This window comes from Brugia malayi, assembly GCF_000002995.4.
Source record: "Brugia malayi strain FR3 genome assembly, contig: Bm_v4_ChrX_scaffold_001, whole genome shotgun sequence".
Taxonomy (NCBI): Eukaryota; Metazoa; Nematoda; class Chromadorea; order Rhabditida; family Onchocercidae; genus Brugia; species Brugia malayi.
The window spans coordinates 858,351-879,870 of NW_025062479.1; the positions used below are offsets into that span (position 1 = coordinate 858,351).

The window sequence follows — 21,520 nt, forward strand, 5'->3', positions numbered from 1 at the left end:
GAGAATGGAAGAGTTGTAATTGGATGAGCAGCTGGAAAGATACGTAAAGTTGAGTGATGAGTGCATAATGTTTTTAAATTTCATTTTTATAATTAAACTTTGAATAGGAATAGAAAAAGATTTAATTACCTAATATTCAAAAGCATTAAAAATCTTTTATTTTATTGATGATGACGTTAAGTACGAGAATGTTATTTACTCAATCAAATACATACTAATTTTCAGTTGCTCATATTACTACGCCAACCACTAACAAATAAACATTCTCTCAGTTTAAGCTTTGTGACTATGAAAATGTTTCCATGATTTTAATTTTAAAGCTATCAATATCTAGGATGATTTAATGAATAAATGAGATTAAAACAGGTACTGATCATTTGACATTGGTATTGCTAATTTGAAAAAATTAAATCCTAAATTTTTATCTATCGCTATATCCGAAAGTCAATATCAATGTAATCTGTATTCATCAGTATATGAAATATTAATTTCAGATTACTGAATTTTTCTCTTTTTTTTTTCCGTTAACTCTGCACTTTCACTAATATATATTAATTAATATTAGTTAGTAAATAAAACATTCTACCTACTTCCTCATTTGCATTAAAAGTAAGTGATAAAAAAAAAAAGATGTGCTAGTAAAGAAAATATATTTCTATTGATTAAACATAATTCTAAAATTTAATTTAATTCAATTTAATTCCCATAAACATAATAGAATCATGAAAGAGTGTTGAATGCTAAATGAAATACTATATAGTAAATAAAGAGTGGAAAATGAGCAGAGACGAAGGCAAGCAAATAAAAACAATGAAATGAAAATAAGCAACAAAGAAAATTAGAAAAATTGATGAAGTAAGCAAGAATGAATGAGGTTTGCTGATTTAACTTCAATTACGATATTACTTCCATTTTAAAATCAACGAATAGCAAGCTTATAGATTTTTTTTCTTCTAAAATTATACATTTTTAATCTAAAATCTGCCAATTTTTTTTTTTTGGGCAAACGATTAGTGTAATAGCTTAAGGTAAGAATCAGTTAACTTTAGATTATAATCAAATTTCCGGATTGAATGTAGTGGAATGATTGAGAAGAAATTTTGTTCCATTTCATTGAATAAATAAGCATTTGTAAGCAAGCAAATATAACTTATAATGTTTTCCTATTTACCAATCATTTACGATTTGTTCCCATTTCCGATAGGAATTTTTCCCACTGAACTTTAATTATTCCAAATGTCTAATTTATTGTAGCATTATGATTTAATATATTGATAAGCGAATAGAAATATTATACTTACTCATAAGTTTCAATAAATTTATTTACTTACTTTATTAATTGATTAATTATAAGCTTATTCATTTCATCTAATTTTCCATTTCTTCCCATTACACATATTTATTTATTTATGCATTAATTCATACAATCATTACAAATACATCCAATCACCTCGTATTTCTTCTTATCACTTAAAATTATCAGATTATGATAATAAATCAAATTTCATATGAATATATATATTTTTCTTATTTGCATTTATTCAAACAGTATATTTCAAATTCATCTAGTCATTTTTTAAATCTTTCTTATTCAAATTTGTATCACCTCATTGGTCAGAATGTTTTTTTAATACATATTCAGTTGTCATTTATAATCTTTCTTTGCACTGTTTTATAAACGTAAATCTTTGCTTGCACCATTTGTTTTATCATTTTTATATTTAAAAGTAATTTTTTTATATTCAAAAGAAAAAAAAAAAACAATTACATTTTTATATTTTAAAATGATTGAGAATGAATAAATGTTCATATCTTTGTCGGTATTTTTTAACTTTCGATTTTGCTAACATTTAATTGAAATAGCAATGCTATATTTATACCACTTTTTTCATCTGAACTTCAAAATTACTTCTAACTAAACGATAAAAAATAAAGCATTAAGATTTTTGCAAGATTTGTCCATTTCAACATTATCTTATTTCAGACAACTGCTTGGATGACAATCAGTTTAATATCGATTATTACTTCTTAATTAATCAATTAATAATAATAGTAACTAAGTAAATAAATAATACTGATAACAATAACAATGTTAATAATAAATAATATATATTAAATAATAATTATCTAACAGTGCAAAGTTCCTTCAAATAGCGATAAAGGATTGTTATTTATAGTCAATGAAGAGATTTTGCACTGCTCGATGAAATTAAAGTAACATTTCCATTAAGTTAATTATTCTTCCATATCATCAGTTTCCTTTTTTTTTTTTTTTTCATTTTCCTTTACAGTGAAACGATTAAAATTGATCCATTTATTAGCAAAATTTCTCAAATAATATCGATTCCTTCTTAATTAATAATAAATGTGCATATCACTAGTGATAACAACGATTTCACATGGTTTTACTGAACTAAATTCGAGTGTATAATTTAAATTTAAATAACAATTGTCACATTTGCATTTCTTTCTTTTCTTTTCAATTATAATTGCTCATATCACCAATTAAATCATCGATACTTTTTCGGCTTCCTGTCATATCGTTGAATTTAGTCTTTTATGTTTTCTCCTAGAATAGAAAACTTTTTGAATAAATCAAGAATCGGAATAAATTGAGTAAAATTTAAAAGAAAGTTTAGGATCAATTTTCAATGGTAACAAGTGTGGATGAGAAGAAAATTTTGAAGTTTTATTTCATCCTTTCATACAGATTGTATTTTCATTTTTTGTTACCTTTAATTTTCATCAGCGATCGATAAATAACCTTTAATTAATTAATGAATATCTCATCGGATTTTCATCTTTCTAATTAAGATTGCATTGTCAATTAATTTTTATTTTGTAAGTAACATTCAGATTTATTTTAACCATATTTTTGGGAAGATTACTAGTGAAATACTTCTGTAATATTTATCTTTTATAACATCTTTCTATTTTTTTTCCTTTTTTAAAAAGAATATAAGCACCAGACAAGAATATTGAAAGGTGATATTCCTTATCATTTAGGGGAGCGACAAAAAAAGAAAAGGAAATAAGTGATAAAAATTTGGAATATTAATTTAAATATTCGAAAAAAGATTCATTTGAAAAGAATAAAACATTTTATTACTGTTAATTTGGAAATTTTATTAGATTTTGAGAAAGTAACAAGCTTCATTAATCGCTTCTAATCCATGCAAATAAAAAATAAAAAGTAAAAGTAGGTTGATGAATGTATTTTCGAGATTTAACTTAAATTTAAAAGTGGAAAAATTGGAAGGAAAAATTGTTTTTATTTTGCTACTGTTTTTGAGTTATAAAAAAGTTTCAGATTTATTTTTGCCATTATAAGGAATGATTTGTCTTTTGGTATATATATATATATAATTTATTTATTGTTGTTGAAATATATTAATTTTTGGCAGACAATGAGAGATTAAAATAATAAATTTTGAAAATAATTCATGATATCATAATTATGATCAAAATTTTCAAAATATTTTAACGAAATCATTTTTAATCTTTGAATAATTCACATTCATATGACTCTTTTTTCTTCATAGTAAAATAGGAATAATGTAAAAAACTAATTTAATTTGAATTAAATTAAATTAAACTTAAGCGATTAGCTCTGCGTTTCTGCCGAGTCGTTTTAAAAAGATATTGGAAAGACTTCATAAAATTTGAATTTTAATATTTGAAAGTTTCAGATTTGCTGATGTAATGTCATTCGACATAACGGCACCGTTTCAAGCCGGATTTAGCACCCGTGACCAGATAGAACATCGCCATAAAGTCCATCCTGTGCAAATAATTGCTCCTCTTTCATCTCAACCTAATCGTTATAAATTTTTGGAGAATTCACTTACTTCTGTGCTTGGACATTCATCCATTGCTAATAAGAAGATATTTATTCATTTATTCAATGAAATTCTAATTCAAAATAAACTAATTTTCTGTAACATTAAAAAAGAAGAAAAAAAAGTTTATCAAATTTTTATATCCTTAATGCTTCCAATTTTATTTTTATTATTAACTTTTTAAATCAAAATTTAATTATGAAATATTTGTAATTTATTTAATTTTCAGGTGGTAATAATTAGTGTAGCAGGTGCATTTCGAAAAGGCAAAAGTTTTCTGCTTAATATATTTCTCGATTACTTGTATAGCTTACAAAAATCGCAACAGGTAATTTGAAATTAAAATTGATTAGTTAAATTTGATAAATTATATTCATTTTTGACTTAATTTTTATCTTTATTCTTTATATTTTTTTAAAGAATGATACAACTTTGGAATGGCTTTTGGATGATTCTCACTTAGGAGGCTTTCATTGGAGACCCGGGATGAAGCGTGACACAGCAGGAATATGGATTTGGGGTGAACCAATAATGATTGAAGCAGCAAACGGTGAAACATATGCTGTTGTATTGGTTGGTTGAAATTTTTAATTATTTCAATGTTACTTAAAAATTATTAATTTTACTTCATCAAAATTTAATTTTTTTTTTTCTTGTTGGATAATTTTTTTCTTTTTAAATTATTTACTAAATCAAATTAAATATATAGCATATTTCATTATTTCGAATTTCACACTTTATTTATTTATTTTCATTACAAATATATTATTATTGAAAAATCGTTTCATATTATAGATGGATACACAGGGTACAATAGATAATGCAGCACTACCATATCAAATGTCCAGTACCATCTTCGCATTGTCAACTCTGTTTAGTTCGATACAAGTTTATAACATCGTTGAAACAATACTTGAAGAATCACTTTCAAATTTATCACTTTTTGTTGAGTATGGACGATTAGTATTAGATGAAGCTAACAAGTTCAAACCACCTTTTCAGGTTTCCAAATATTTTATTTTATCTAATAACAATTCAAAATGATTGCTAATATTCACTTAACATCATTGCAAATTTTATTATGTATAAAAATCAGCAAGATTTAAACAATTAAAGCGTCAATTTCAAAATCAACAAGACTTAAATAATTAAAGCATCAATTTTGAAGTATCAAAATTTGGGCGGTCTTTTTTTTTTTTGGAATTGTTGATATTATTTGTTAAGCAATCAACAGAAAGTTACTTCAATTTTTTATATTTTATCAAAATTTTTTACTTGGAAGGGAAAAAAGATTCAATGTTTAGACAATTGTTTTTGTTGTCCGAGATTATAAATCATCCGAAGAATGCTCATATGGATTTGAAGGTGGTATGGAATACCTCAAAACAATGCTCCAAACATCATCATCTTATCAGGTTTATTGTATTTTCCAATAGTGATATTCAAGTAGTTATCATAATTGAAGAATTTCTCATGTTTCACAATATTTGTTAGTTTGGTTGAACATTTTTGAGTTAGTTTAAAACTTTTGAATTTAAAAAAAAAAATTTCACCTGAGAATTAAATTGTAGCGATTGAACGAACATTAGGCATCATTTTTTGTCTAATTTTTTTCAGTCAAATGAATTGAGGGCTGTTCGAAGGGAAATTCAAAGTTGTTTCGAACAAACGTTATGTTTTTTATTACCACATCCAGGTCATCGAGTTGCAGATCATGAATCCTTCAGAGGGCTTGTAAAAGGTAATCTCATAAATAAATAAATCGAGTCGAACTGATAAAACGTTCAAAATCAATTATTTCACGAAAGAAAAAGTAATAAATTAAAGTTCTGTAGGAAAAAAAGTGTAACTGAACAAATTAAAGAATAATCATAAAAGTATTTCCAGATATAAAACCGTTGTTTAAAGAGGAGGTGAAAAAAATGACCGCACATCTTTTGAATCCACAAGCATTGCAACCAAAAATCGTAAACGGAAAGACGGTGACATGCAGGAAAATCACGGATATGTTCAGGGTTTATTTTCCTGTTATTTTCTTTTACAAAATTTCATTTTTATACAGAGAAATATAAAATTACAACTGATCAAAAAATAATGAAAGACAAAAGCCGTGGAAATGAAATGAAATAATATCTAGAAATTGCTGGAAATTTTTTAGGAGTTTGCCAAGACATTCGACAGTTGTGTGATACCGGAGCCACAAATGATCTTAGACACAAATGCCCAATTAATATATTTGGAAGCAGCAAGTGAAGCAAAAATAGCATATGTCCGGGGAATGGATCGGGTAACAATCATAATTATTCTTAAATTTCATCTGAAATTTCAAAGCAATTTATTGTAAAAATAATTCTAAGCTAAAGTATTTAAATTATTTTCAAAATGATCATTGTTATATGATTGTTATTCGTCTCGTATAAATCATCAATAGCTGTAAAAATTTGTTTAAATTTAAAGGATGCTTTCTTTTCTAAAATAATTGAAAATATTTCAGATTTGTTTAAAATCAGGAATGTTACCGGAAAAAAGACTTCATGAAGCACACATTAAATATGGTATTATAGCTTTGAATATTTTTGAAAAATATCCAAAGATGGGAAGCAGTGAAGTTCGATCCAGAAATCTCTCAACGCTACAACAAAATCTAAATGTAACAAATATTTCCAAAAAAAAAAAAAAAAAAGCGAAGATTAAGAAAATTTCAAACAAAACAAATCAAAAATATTATTAATTTTACCGTTGTATTTCAACTTTCTATTGTGTGTTGTATTATTTTCCAAAGTTTAACAATAAATTTTGCATTATTACAATATTATTGCAGAGCGAATTAGAGAAGTACAAGCGATTGAACAAAGAGAAACGTGTGACAAGTTGTGTGTCACGTATGATCGCATGTGGTGATTCCGTATTTTTCGGTACTATCTTTTAAATTTTTCATCTGCATTTATAATTATTGCATTTATAACTTTTTTTCTTTTAAACTAGGTATGGGTCTTGGATCAGCTGCATCAGCAGCTATCGGTGGAGCAGTATTAACGTTACAAGCCGGAATGGTAAGTGCTGGTGTGATTGCTATACCGGTTTCACTTACAGCTTTGCTAGCAATTTGGGCTTATGTTTATTATAAGCCTAAAATTCGCTCATGTTTTCGTCATAACTGTCAAAGCGTCTAATTATTTCAATATTGCTATTTATAATATATTAACACCAATATCATCTGTTATTGACATAAACAAATCGAATTCATTCCTAAATAGGTATTATCATGTTGATTATAAGAAACTTAACATTTTGTCATTTATGTGATGCTCGATTTTCATCAAACTATCATTCACAGTGTTCCAGAAGTTTCTGATAGGTTTTACAAAAAAAAAATCCTTTTAAAACGAATTTGCAACTATTTCCATTCATTCGATTACATATTGCCATCATAGTCAATCGACTGCAACCCTTACAACTTAAGCACTTTTAACAAATAATTTTTCCTTCTGTAATTGAAGGAAGCTTCTCGATTCCAAACTTTCCTATCATATTGTCTTTCATATTGTACTCTTCTGTGCCTTTCAAATGTTTACATCATTTACAGTAATCCTATTTGTTTGTTTATTTTGCATAATTCATTCATTCTCGATAAATTTAATCGAAATTTTGTCATTAATTTTGCAACAACATGCATTTTCCATTACAGATGTTGGATTAAGGAAGTGTTATCAAATGTTAACCATGTTTGGAACCAATTATTTTAATTAATTTCATTTCCTTTCTTCTTTCACTATCCATTTCTTATCTGCTGTTTGTTTGCAGTAATATCAGTTAACAATTCCATCAATTATGGCTTATAAGTTTCCTGTAACCTCAGTTTTTCTGAACACTCCCGCAAATTTTTCCTTCTTTCCTTTTCCTTTTTCTCATATCATACAATTATTCTTTGTTGCAACAAACTTGAATTAAAAATAATTTCCACTTTTTCAATTCCAAAAAAAAAGAGAATAATGATAACACAAAATTTTGTCCGTTCTATTATCAATAAATCACTTGCTGACCTTTAAAATTTTCAACAAAAATTCCAGATATGTTCCTTGCATTAGGCTAAACATTACCAAAAATACAAAATACGAAAATGGATGAATAAACGTACGTAAACGTAGAAAAAATGTAAAAATTTAAGAAAAATGAATGGTACATTATTGTATATACAACCAACTGCTTGTATAAGGCATTAAAATTTCATGAAAATGAATATACCTTTTTTGTTTTTTTTTTTCCCCTTTATTAAAATGTAACATGCTGAAATATAGCACTACTGTAACGCACATTACTACTGTAACTCGCGGTACTGTAACGTACATCACTACAGTATCATGCGATGTTACAGTACTTTGATAGTTTGCAATACCAACAACCCTTTGCCTAATTTTGTTTCAATAATGAAAAATGAAAAGAAAATTAACTTCTCGGCAAATTGGTTTCTTTCTCTTTCCTTTTCATATTCCAAAATTTTAAAAGTGTGATATATTTCAGTGGAAAATTTTCTGATAAACTTAAGAAAAGGATAAGTTACAAAATAAAGTGGTTTACTTTAATCTGTGTTTCATTTTAAAAATATGACGTTATCTTTTAATCTTCTAAAAAAAGCTTTAAAATGCTTTAAGTTTCCCGAGATTTTCTAACCACAACAAGAATTTCCTCTTATATTATCTTTTCTTTTCCTTTCTTTTTTAAAAAAAAAAATTAAGACAAGCAAGATATCATAATGTTCAAAGAAAAAATATATATTTATATACAGAAGAAAGAGAGAAAAAACAGAAAAGGTAAGTGTGTTAGGAAATATTTTTATAATGTTTTCATTTTTTAGTTTATCTGAAAAAATTCTTTTTTTTTTTTTTGGATGATAGCAAAAAAAAAACATTTGGTATATAAAATGTGACAATCAATCAATGATAACTGTTGAGAAAATTTTTGTGATAAACAAATAAGCACCATTGGAAACAGAAAAATTACAGTATAAAGGAGAAAGTAGTAAAAAAAAAAGGGCATGAAAAATATTGGAAATCTCAATAAAGTAGCATTCGGGACAAAAAAGTGAGAAAAATTCTAAAATGTTTAATTTTTCATCTAAAATCAAACGTTTGAAGGTAAAATAAGTGCAGTTTACAACATATTTTATGAATTCCTACTTAATTTAAAAATAAAAGAGGATGCTACTAAAATGAATTATAATTTTGATGAAAAAAAAAAAAAAAAAAACGATAAAACCTAGCAAAAGGGGGAAAAAAAATGCCCTGATCACTGAAATATTGCCCCGTCTTGCCTTGTATCGTTAACTTGATTTTCCAATAAACAATGCCAATCATTTCTTCGTTGTGGATCTTCATCTAGCGAACTTTCATATGGTGGTGGAGCTGGAATTTCGAAAAGTACAAATAAACAAATGGGCTGATTTGAAAAAAAGGAATGCAGACAAAATAAACCAAAATGATATTTTGAAATTTTTAACACTGATAAATGACAATTAAAGTATTTTTGACAATACCACATAGCAATAAACAATAAAAATAAACATTCTATTCACTGTTACTTCAAGTATGATTTGTAATTTGATTGAAATAAATTGAAAAGGATACAAAATTAGGTATTGTATTAAACCAAAACGATATTTCTTTGAATGAGAATAAAAAATATTGGCAATTTTGCAATTTGCTGGTCAAAATGGAAGACTTGGTATTTTCAGTTTCATATCTGTTTTCCGGATAAACGATACAAATCGTTTATTCTCAGTGATAACAGAAATATTATTCAAAAGCGTTTTACTTTCTGCTGAAATCTTTTCTTTTTTTTTTTTTTTTTTAATTTAATTTAAAGACTTCAATTTGACTTTCTGCTTACATTTTACTTCAAATTTCTCAAGGTTATAAGAATATAAGATAAATACGTCCAGTTAATAAGGAACGGATGATAATTATCAAATCTTATGCTCAAAATTAATGATTGTTAGTGCTATAACTATGATACTAAATCTTTATTCCTAACTAAGAAAAATTCTTCAAAATACGATACGAAATCATGAATTATGATTACAATGGAAATTAGATTTTAATTAATCTGTTTCAGTTAAATCAGAATTCAATTAAACCTTTTTTTTTAAAGGAGACAGTTAATCTCATTATCAGACAATTACGACTTGCAGGAATTAAAATCCTATAAAGCGTGTAATTTCTACAAATTAAAAAATATGATTCAATTTAAAGGAGTGTAAAAATTCATCATCTGATTACAACATAAAATTCGCAGTTTAACAGTTACCGTAGTTTAGCATTATCTATGCATTCATTCATTTTCTTTTAAGTTATATTAAAAACGAGCAGTTCCTCAAAGTAATAATTTATGATTTTAGTGTGAATATTAAATTTAGATTCATAAAGAGACAGTCTGAAAGGAATTAAAACTTTTACTTTAAGTGAAAGCAATTTTAATTATATTAAAAACTTCAGAAAAATAATTTGAGAATAAGATAAATAGTATTATTAAAAATGTGGCATGATAAAAATACTCTCAATAATCGTTATGATAATATAACTAGGACCAATACAGCTAGGATCATTTAGTCAATCAACAGAGCGCTTTTTGCAATGCTCCAGTTAATTAGATGACCTTTGCGTGGATAGTTAAGAGATGTTTATATTTTGGCTGTTAAATCAATTGCACATTTGGCAATCATATTTATTCATGGTCAGTCAGAGACAATAAATTGTTTACTTGCTTATCGCTCATCCTGTATGTTCATAAGATTAGGCAATATTTGATCATTATCATTTTGATATTTTATTGAGATATTCAAATGATAATGATTAGATACTGTAGATAAGTTAGGTGGATTTTATTACACTGTGAAAGAATAAAAAGTTAAAATATATCTGATATCCATCCATTCATTACTTATATTATTTTAATACTTTCATTAAAATTTTGTTGAGCCTTTGAATTGCGATTTCTCTATAGCTCTATACGATGGATTAATGGAATTCATTGTTTATTGTAACAGGATTAAGTGTTCCGGAAATTGAATAAGTGTGTTACAGGAAAGTGTAGATGCTTCTTTCAACCATCCTACAATCCCAAGAGAGGAAAACGAAGTTGGAATTTCATTCTGTTACTGCGAATTTCATTATTTATGCAGTGGCAATCACGAACCATTTATCTGCAAATGCCTTCGAAAGAATATTCAATTTGTGGCATGCCGGAAAAAGGAGAAGACAGAGTGGTTGGATTGACATCAGATTTTTCCTGTTAATCTCCCTAGAGACAGACCTTCAACCTTCCCTCCTTTTCCCCATCCTTTGACATTTTCTTTTCCTACTTAAGCAGTGAAACTAAAACATCCTTTGTTAAGTGTAATTTGATCAAATTATTTCCATCGTATTCATTTATTAGAATGATGTGTTTTTGTTTCTATCTTTTCCCTGAAGAATGATGTTCAAACTGAAAATAAAATAAGGTTCAACTTTTCAACTCTAAATTTATATTCCATTCTTAAATCATTTCTGTCCTATCAGATTGCAAAAATTTTTCATCCTTAATCAATTCTGAATCAATCCAATCCCATTCATTCAATTCTCATATTTCTTTCAAGCAAAAACAATGTTCACAAGTTATGAGTCGGAATAGGCGACTTTCATGACTAATATGTCCACATCATCTATAATTGACCAAGCTGCATATCCCTTTAAAAGCTTCATCATGCAAAGGTTTAATTCAGCAAACTGAGGCCAAAGCTCAAAGGCTATAAATCACAAATATACACTAACATAGGCTCCTAACTTCATTACAGTTAGCCGACAAATGAAATATGAAAATTTCGAATTTTATTCAATAAAGCTTGAAAAAAAATTCACTTCTTTTCAGAAATGCCGAAAAGATTGAAATTCATAGCAGTTGGCTTAAGCTAATTTAGAAGATAGAATGTATGCGAAATTGTAGATAGAAACATGAATATGATTTTTATTTGATTTTATTTTTTTCAATCTGATTTTTAATTCTACCATCTTTTCTCAGTGTCCCGGTGTTTATTCCAGCTGTCACGGAAAGCAAAATGGCTAATCGAACAGCCAAGGTTGTCTTACGTTAAAGTAATGTAAGAAAAATATTTACGAATGCTTTAAATATATTTCATAATTCAGCAATAAGTTGAATTAATTAGCAGATAAGCTAAAGCTAACTTTTGATTTCAAAATTAAACAGCTACGATTAAACACAAAATTTAACTAAAAGTAAAGTTTAATCTATATGCTTCACCTTATTTAATTTTAACCTTTAAATTACGACATAATTTGTATTTTTATCTGAAATGAAACATAGCTTTTAATGTGACCCAACTGAACGTTTACAATGAATATTTTAGCTTTTCTTAGAACAGTGGAACAATTCATTTTCGAAATAAAAAAAAAAAAAAAAAAATTTAAGAACAACTTTGTTTGAAAAATTATTAAGGGGAAGATTTCAAATTTTTCAAAATAAAAAGATTTCAGTCCAAAATAATTGCAATGATTTTTTTCCTTTTCTTTCATTACATTTTTAGATAACTTCAGAAAATTAACAACTAGATGAAAAAAAAAAAAAAAAAACGTCCCTTAGCCTTAAGCTTAAAGCTTAGCAAGCTTTAAACAAAAGGATTCCATTGGGAAATTTGCAAAAATTTCGCCCTTTCCTTACTTTTTCATTTTTTTTTTTTTTTTTTAAACTTCCTATCCATATTAGCTTATTCTCTTTTCTTTCCTTCTCTTCTTTTAATCCTTCCTTCCCAACACTTCGAAATTTATGCACCCATGGGATATTTATGAATTTAATCAAATAAAGCATCCCCAGCTTTTAGCACAAAAAAGGATGGGAAAAACAACATAAATTGTTAAAAAATAAGTTTAGAAAAGGAATAGCTAAATGATGTATATGGTAATTTAAAAAGAAATTTTTTTTCTTAAAATTTCACTATATTTAATAGTAAAATTTCATGAAATACTTGCAAATATAATTTTCGTCGTAAGCAATCGGTGCAAAATAAACAAATGGATTGATATATTTTTTTTGTTTTTTTTTTTTCATGCACTTTAAATTGTCATTTATTTGACAGAAATAATTTTGTTAAATCAATGATATGCATAAATAAAAAAATTTTGATATTTTTATCACTCCAATTTTTTCAAATTTTTACGGTAACCTTGCGTAAAGTATAAAAAATCTAATATGAAAAGAAACCTTCATAAGTGACCGGTTTCGTGGATAACGTATCTACAGGACGGTAACGCTGCTGTATTCCCTGTGCTGTTGAGCATGCTGAAAAATAAAAGTTAAATTATGATAAATGTGAATGAAAATTAAAACGCAAAAATTTTATATTGAAAAAATTGGAGTAATAAAAATATCAAAATTTGAAAAGACATAGTTTTAATTCATATTAATAATTTTGCTTAAATGGTTTAATTAGAATTTGAGGTAAACAAAAAAAAAAAAAAAAAAAAAAAACAGAAGAATTACTTGATTTGGCAGCATTCATAGGACAAAATGAAAGATTTTTACAAAGGCACATCGTCATTACCGTCAACAGTATGAGTGCACCAATTACGCCAACTATAATTACAGCGAGGTAGCTGAAATGATTAAAAATTAGGTAAAAAAAAAAATGAATTCACTGAGGAATGTTAAAAGTGAAATAATAACTTTTCAATTTTCAAAGTTCAAAATAGAAAAAAGAAAAAATAAGGCAATATTTTTCAATTTCCTTTTTTTTTTTTTCTCCCCCTTTTTGCTTCCTTCAGCTTACTTTTGGCTTCATCGATATATTTATTATTCAGCTTATTTATGATAGAAATTTAAATTATATTTGGAAGTTCAATTTCCAATGAATTTCTAAAATCATTTATATTTTCATCTAGTTTCGAAATCATTTTCAAAAAATCAAAAATTAGAATAATAGAACTTAAATGTCGCAGTAATTTGCAATATCAAAATTACTTAAATTAAACGAAATGACAACTACAGGAAATGACGATATTTGAGAAACATGGCAGGTGAACTAGCATTTGTTCTTTCAATAACATTTTAACTTTTATGCTATTTTAACAAAACTTTTACGAGCATTAAAAGTGTCATACCTTTAGGAAGAAAGTGCAAGGAATTTTCTTATTTCATGATAGATTTTTCTTTCTGATAGAGTTAGTTTCTATCTGTAGAAAATAGCGCACTGAGATCAAACGAACATTTTTTGGTTTAGAAAGAATAAACTGTTGAAAACTTTATCATTCCATTTATCTATGTTTCGATCTATCAAAATTAAAAGCAAAAACTTGAGTTATTTATTGTCGATTAGAAAAATGGTCAATGACAAACATCTGGAAACATCTAGAATTGACAACATAATTTCTCAATTTATTTAAGATGTCTCAAATCTCTGACAATACAATTTTTAATCAGCCGAGGAATTTAACCATGATAATTTGATGTATGATAAAATTGCTCATAGTGCTATCGGAATTACTTTTCAAAATAGATCGGTACTAGTGGGACAAAATTTAGGTAAATTTCAATAGTAACTTAATCAAAATGAAGAATCTGATAAATCATGCTTAAAAAAAAGTTGACATTTAATTTAACTTCATTTCCAGTTTTACTTTTTATACCAATGTGAATTCTCTTCATTAGCAAAGGAGAGCAAACTTAAGTTGATCAAAATACAACAAATTGCTTATTAAAAAGGTTTATTCTGATGTTACCCAACTTAAATGAAGCATTTCAGTCATAGATATCTTGTTTTTATGTGTTCATTAAGACAAGTATAAATTAAAGAAAAAACTTAGTGTTAAGTTTCCTTTTGACAGGTTTATTTCGCCATATTGATAATATAAACATGCAAGGAACAAAAATTAGAAATTTTCAAAATTTTTGATAGAAAATTTGCATTAACTGATGCATTAAATGATAAATTTTATTTTAAAGTGTGCAAGTAATAATGTAAATAAGATTTTGAAAGTAACATGGGATTTCTATTTTTTTAATTTAATAGTAATATTCATTTTTTTTGAAATAAGTGGTATTTGTTCAGCTATAGTTTCAACTGATGGCAGATATATACAAGTGGGAAGGTAACTGTATTTTCAAATAGGGAAGTAATTTGCGTAGGGAAATAATGAGCCAAATTTTGGTCAAATAGGGCCAGATCATTTTAGAAATAGATGTACTTCATATCTTTTCTGGCTTAATAATTTACACATGTACTTTTAGCAGTGTGGGAATCAGAAAAAAAGGGATGAGTAATTTCAATTCAGTATAAAGAAGAGAAAAATGATAGTTAATTTGGAATTCGAGCGTAAATTTATGGATTGTAGGAGAAACTAAAATTAAATCAATTTAATCAATGGAAAGCTATTTCCTCAAATTGTACTTCTAAACTGAAATTATATTCCGAAAATTATAAATGCCAAAAACCTGTTGCAAATGTGTCGATAGTATTCCCTGTCATAACTTTATAATATACTAGTGAATGTTATAACTAATTAATCATTCGTAATTTTCCTAGCTAAAATTCGTTACCATTGAAAATGACTCATTGAAATAGATGACAGATTAATCCACAACACATTCATTTAGTTTTAATTTTGCTTTTGCATCTTAGGATAATCGTCAAATGCAGTGGGACAGACCTTCTCTTCGTTATGCTATTTAATTAATTCACAGACAAAGAAGAATAACAAATGAAGTCGTAAAATATCACTGATGTCTTAATAATTAAATTTCTACTATGAATGATATTCAGCTAGCAAATCAATAATGAACCTGAAAATATTGATAATGATGATAATAATAAACTAAAAATATTTTTTGCAATATTATTTTTACCATAGCATTTATTGTTATTATTATTATTATTATTATTGTTATTGTCATTATCATCGTTATTTGATGATGATGCATTGCTATATTTATCCACTCACAAACAAAACGAGGTAAATTATTTTGCTTCTATATATTTGCTATTCGTTTATCGAAGCCAAAATAATTCGTCGCTGTTATTTGATCCTCTCCACAACAATATTAAGATGTAATCCTAATTAACCATACTGAAATTAATTAACTTAATCATCATATCGACGACATAAATATTTTTTACATTTGTAAACAACAAACCTTAAAAAATCATTCTTTCTAGAAAATTAGAAATTATATCATAAAACAATAAGTGCACAATTATTCACTCAGACTTTTTAAAATTCAAAAATTTCTAACAAGGGTAAAATGTAAATGCTTTACAACACAACATTTTTAGGCATAGCAAATAACAATTGTAACAATAATAACAGCAATAACAATAACAACGAATTGATCAAACTTTATCAATATACTAAAATAATGATTGAAATTTCATTATGATTTTATGAATTATATAAAAACTTCAGGATTTTATATAATTGTTAAATGCTTTAATCTATAAGCTATTAAAATATTTTACTCAAATTACTCAAAAGTTAATTGGTTTCACCATATCACATGCATTCCGAGATAAAAAAGACTCCAAAAACGGTAAAAGAATAAGACAGAAATAATGAAAGAAAAAAAAAAAATTTTTTTTCTTTTTTTTTAGTGCATATTTATGAAATTCTATTGGTTATTGCGTGACTGTTAGAATGTTTTAAATGGAAAAAAAAGCAATAATTCAAACCGATGAATGAATTGAGAGGACTCATTCGAGAATATTGCTATCGAACGATGACGATTTTATTGAGTACCATATCCAAGATATTTCTTTTTTAATTTCTTGAAGCAGTTAGCTTTAAAAATACAATAAAGCTCATAATTTCATTATAAATTCTATATTATTCTCAACATTTATCGCATTAAATTTTACTTTTTCATAACTAAGTAATATTTAACAATTTAATTTCTAATTTCACTAAAAACAAACTAAAATTATTACGTAAAAGAAAAAGGAAGATAAGAAGAAGTAACGAAAGGAATGGATAAATCATTATATAAAATCATATGTAAAACATTCACTATGAAAGATTCATATGAAAACAACATTCATTTCTGAAATATTATCTGACTGTTAATCTGACTTTAAAATATTGTCAAAATGTATAGATTGGAGAATGTGATGTTACAACGACAGGTGTCTTTTTCTTTTGCAGTCTTAAATTTTAGTTAAAAGAATAATATGACAATTGCAAACGATAAAATGTCAAAAACATAACATCATCCCATCTAAATCATCTATAATTCAGAGATTTCAGAATAATTCTAATCATTTTCTAAGTTTTTAAAAGAGGGAGAAAAAAAAAGACTTTTCACCTGTCCGAAACAGTTTTTCCACTAAGTATATGGAAAAAATCATTTATATTTTGTGATGAAAGATAAGTCACTGTATTATTTCATTATAACAATATGTCAAAAAGATAATCCCACGGGATATGTGATAACGCTGATCTGTTATATTCTAACATCATATATATTATAGTGATTTATAATAGACATTATTTTCAGTTGTCAATTTAGAATAACAAAGAATAAATTATGCGAAAATGGGAAATAATTCATTCAAAGAGTGAATAATTAATTTTAAAACAATTGAGATGTCGAGAAAATTGCTACATTTAACAAATTGTTTGCAGCAAGTAGAATAACTGCTTAATTACATCATGTTAAATATAAAACCTCAATAAATATCATAATATAGTTTCGAGCTAAAATGATAAAATGATGTTTTTATTTTATCACGGATTTTAGATTAAAAGAAAAAAAATGTCGTCACGCAAGGAAATATTTATGAATGTTCGAAAACCGTAGATATATGTATTCTCAAAAAATTCTGAAATTCCAGTTTTTGTAGTAATTTTTTCAAAAATATATTTCCATTTTTTTTTTAAAATTTCAAGTGTTTCTTTTCATTTCTTTCATAAATGCAATGCAATTTGAAATAGTGCTAATATGATGTCTAATTTTTCGAATCATTTGGAAAAAAAGAAAAAAAAAAAAAGAAGACAAATGTAGGAGGAAAATATGAAAAGAAAAGATTAAATGAAAGGAAGCAAATTATTGAATTGCTAATTTGTTTAAATTTGCTCTTCCTTACCATAATATACTTTACTTACTTACTATATATGAGCTATGAAATACTAACTACTTTAAATGCTAATGCATAAGTGCTTCAACAACAAAGCTCTTTCATTCAAAACAGATGCAATTAATGTGTAATAACAAATAAACTTCCTTTTATGAAAATGACAGATAGACAAAAGATTGTAAATATAAATCAAACGGAAAAAGAAAACAAAAAGGAAATTCAGTTAAAAGATCATTTCATTAAATGATCGTAGCAGTAAGCTCACGGGGGAAAAACAAAAATTCAATTTGAAATAATAACATCATCCTATTTTATAATTATTTTATAATTCTCTTTTATAACCCAAAAATTTTCATAAAACCAAATAAGGATTATTTGAATGCCTTATAAATTCTCAATTCTTTTCTCTCTCTCTCTCTCTCTCTCTCCTCCTTTTTTCTTCATCTTAAAAATAAGTAGACAAATCTCACTTAATTACAACATTTACCTGATTATTCCTAATTTAAAAAATTCGACCATTCTAGATTTCAAATGGAAACCAATTTATTAAGCAAAAACAAACAAACAAACGTTAAATGATAAAATTCCAAATAATGGGATCAGTGAATGACTAATTCTCATAAATTCTGAATAATTACTTAATAGATCGATGTCATTTATCAAATCAGCATTAAATTTCATAATCATTTTCAGTTATTTGTTACTGATATCTAGATAGCCACTGTTTCATAATCTTTTTTTTAAAATTTTATTTAAAGAAGAAAAAACACTGAAAGCACCTGAAGGTATCCTTCCTTTTTTTTTTGTGATATATTCCAGAAATAACTCACGTAAATGCTAAAAATAAGGTAAGCCATTTTGAAATTGATTAAACTATTTGAACAATCTTCCAAATATCAGTGAAATTTTGTTTTCTAAAAAAAAAAAAAACTGATAGAATCGGTATAAAATAACGAGTAACCAGAGTAACTGTTAGAAATTTTTCTTAACACAGTCTATCATTTAACAGAACCATGATAAGTTCAACTAAAAAGTGGTATATGATTTATAAAATCAAACTATTTACATTTATTCTGCTTCATCCTTTTTTCCGGAATTATACTACACTATTTCCATTCCATAGTGATGTTTAATGTTTGATATTAACTAGTAATGTCATCTTTGGTTGAATTTTTCTTTTTTTTTTTTAAATCAATTTATTCCTCAATTTCTTTAACTTTTTTCATCATCAACCGACAAGTTGATTACTTTTATAAACTGTTGTTAATAAACTTATTCTTTTTCTCCTTCACGCATATTGCTAAGCATATTGTTAAACATTAGGATTTAATTGCTTCCCTGAAAATGTCCTGACATATTCAGGTATGATTGTTCGATTTTCGGAAATATTTGATTAAAATTCAAAAAAAAAAAGGAAGAAAATAAAAAGTGCAAAAACAAATCTAAAATTATTAGTGTGACTATGAAATGCTTCTGAAATTTATTTTATAAATTTAGTTTAACCACTACTCAATCATGAATTGTTATTAATATAACTTTTTGTATAATTAATTTAGTTGGAATTTATGCATAATTTACTTCCTTGATTTGGGTATTCATACTTTAATTAAATTAGATGGTAAAAAGGATTAACGATCGGTACATTTGTAAATTGAATAAAAAAGAAAATGAATAATCGGTAAATTAGCACATATAACTGAAATATAATATTTTTGTAGTGGAAAGTCGAAAGAAAGAGAGAAAAATTGCTTATATCGTCAATGTAACTAAATTTACTCTTCCATATTTCTCAAAATGGACATCCGCTCATGCAAGTAATGCAAGTACAATGTATAAGTCATTTTAAGACATAGCTTAATTCTACGTTAGGACTAGGTTGTCACCATCATTGTCACCAAAAGTAGTATTAGTGGTATCAAGTAACATTCCTTAAAACAGCCATAATAATCAATAGAGAAATGTCGTTTTTTTCTTCCTCTTTTTATTTTATTTTATTTTATTCAACCTATATTTGCACTCTCTACAATGATTCAGACTGGGATAGGAAATGAATGCATAGCAAAACATGAAATGAAAATTACAGAAATGAGAAGGAGAGGAAGAGAATAATGATGAAACCGGATCAAGTATCGTAATGAATGATTGTAGTTTTAGCAATAGGAGAAGAAAAAGGGAGAAGATAAGGAACGGATAATTAACAGGAAATGAAATTTTGCACCCTGAATTTAACAAAAAGAAAACTGAGAAAGCATAGAATGAAAATTCAAAAAAAAAAAAGAAAAAACTAACTTCTTGATGAACTGTCGCCTAATTTCGGCTGCCTGCTCGGCTTCAATTTTATAGAGATGTTCCTGGGAGCAGCAATAGTAACTTCCGGGAATAATATGAGATGGACAGCAATATTTTTCATCTTCATTATTCTTAAAATCTGGACATACTTTCCGTTTTGTGATCGCTGCCGGTTTATTCAAGCCACTACTACTACTGCTACTACCGATAACACCAGAACCGGATGATTCAGATGGACATGTTACCGCATCAACAATTCGTAATACAAGTATGAGTGGTACAATAATATAGCGATAATATAAGATCGCAGTTAATGTACCAAGAAAAGCCGTCGAATAACGAAATGAAGAAGCCATTCTTTATTATCAAAGAAAGAATATTGTTCAAATTTCTAACTAATCAGTGAATACATAATGTTATCAATATCATCTGAAGTCCATTAATTCATTCCTTCAAATTTGATCAGTTTGCTTATTGATAGGAAAATCGCACAACATGAAATTGGGAAATAATTTTATTATTTTTATTAATTTAATCATCATCCACAAATATATCTTCCGATTCAAAATGACACAATTTTTCCCTTTTGTTTTTACTTTTTTGTCTCTATATGTATTTCATGATAATATTTCTCTAGTGGTGAAGCTATTTTGATAAAATTATCAGTGATGAAATAAGCAACCATTTATGATATTTAGGAAGGAAGAAAATTATCGCTGAAATACTCGTACCGAACCATATGTTCTGGGAATTATCCCGAGAGTAGTTAGTTAATAGAAGAGGAAAAGGAGAAGGAGGAGACAAGCGACTATATAACGAATTTAACAGAGTTGATCAATAATTAAATAAACAAGTACACAGCAAACAATGACAATTGGCTTTGAGTGGTTTGTGGTAGGTAAAGGAGCATAAGTGTGAAAAAGGTAGATGGCAAGAAAGGATATGGGAAGAAGGGAAAGGAGAAGAGAAAGGCCGGAAATGGAGAAAGGATGGAAGCCAGAAAAAAAAAGGAAGAAAGAACCGGGAATGAATAATGAAATTAAATAAATGGAATTTTGGTATAAAATAAAAAAAAAAAAAGCTGTTGTCTCTTTACATTAAATGATTTGAAATTAAATGATAAACAACCCATATGTATGTATGTTATGTATGTATGTGTGTATGTATGTATGTGTGTATGTATGTATGTGTGTATGTATGTATGTGTGTATGTATGTATGTGTGAATGAATATTTGACATGAAATTGAAAACAAGTAACCATCGATCAATGGATGAATTTGAGAG

General features: G+C 26.6%; 2 protein-coding genes across 2 annotated transcripts; one reads left to right on the forward strand and one right to left on the reverse strand.

Annotated features, from left to right (window-relative positions):
• Positions 1–3,702: 3,702 nt before the first annotated feature.
• Bma-atln-2 (Guanylate-binding protein, N-terminal domain containing protein) lies at positions 3,703–7,012 on the forward strand (the record flags this gene model as incomplete). The annotated part of the gene is made up of 11 exons (XM_043073169.1): positions 3,703–3,852; positions 4,069–4,167; positions 4,260–4,412; positions 4,635–4,841; positions 5,144–5,254; positions 5,457–5,580; positions 5,727–5,854; positions 5,998–6,126; positions 6,334–6,489; positions 6,661–6,754; positions 6,825–7,012. 11 exons carry the CDS (start codon positions 3,703–3,705, stop codon positions 7,010–7,012), a joined length of 1,539 nt encoding a protein of 512 aa, XP_042929103.1.
• Positions 7,013–9,125: 2,113 nt separating this feature from the next.
• Positions 9,126–20,591, reverse strand: Bm14695 (Uncharacterized protein; the record flags this gene model as incomplete). Its single annotated transcript, XM_043073170.1, has 4 exons — positions 9,126–9,241; positions 13,089–13,166; positions 13,368–13,480; positions 20,236–20,591. 4 exons carry the CDS (start codon positions 20,589–20,591, stop codon positions 9,126–9,128), a joined length of 663 nt encoding a protein of 220 aa, XP_042929104.1.
• Positions 20,592–21,520: the final 929 nt, after the last annotated feature.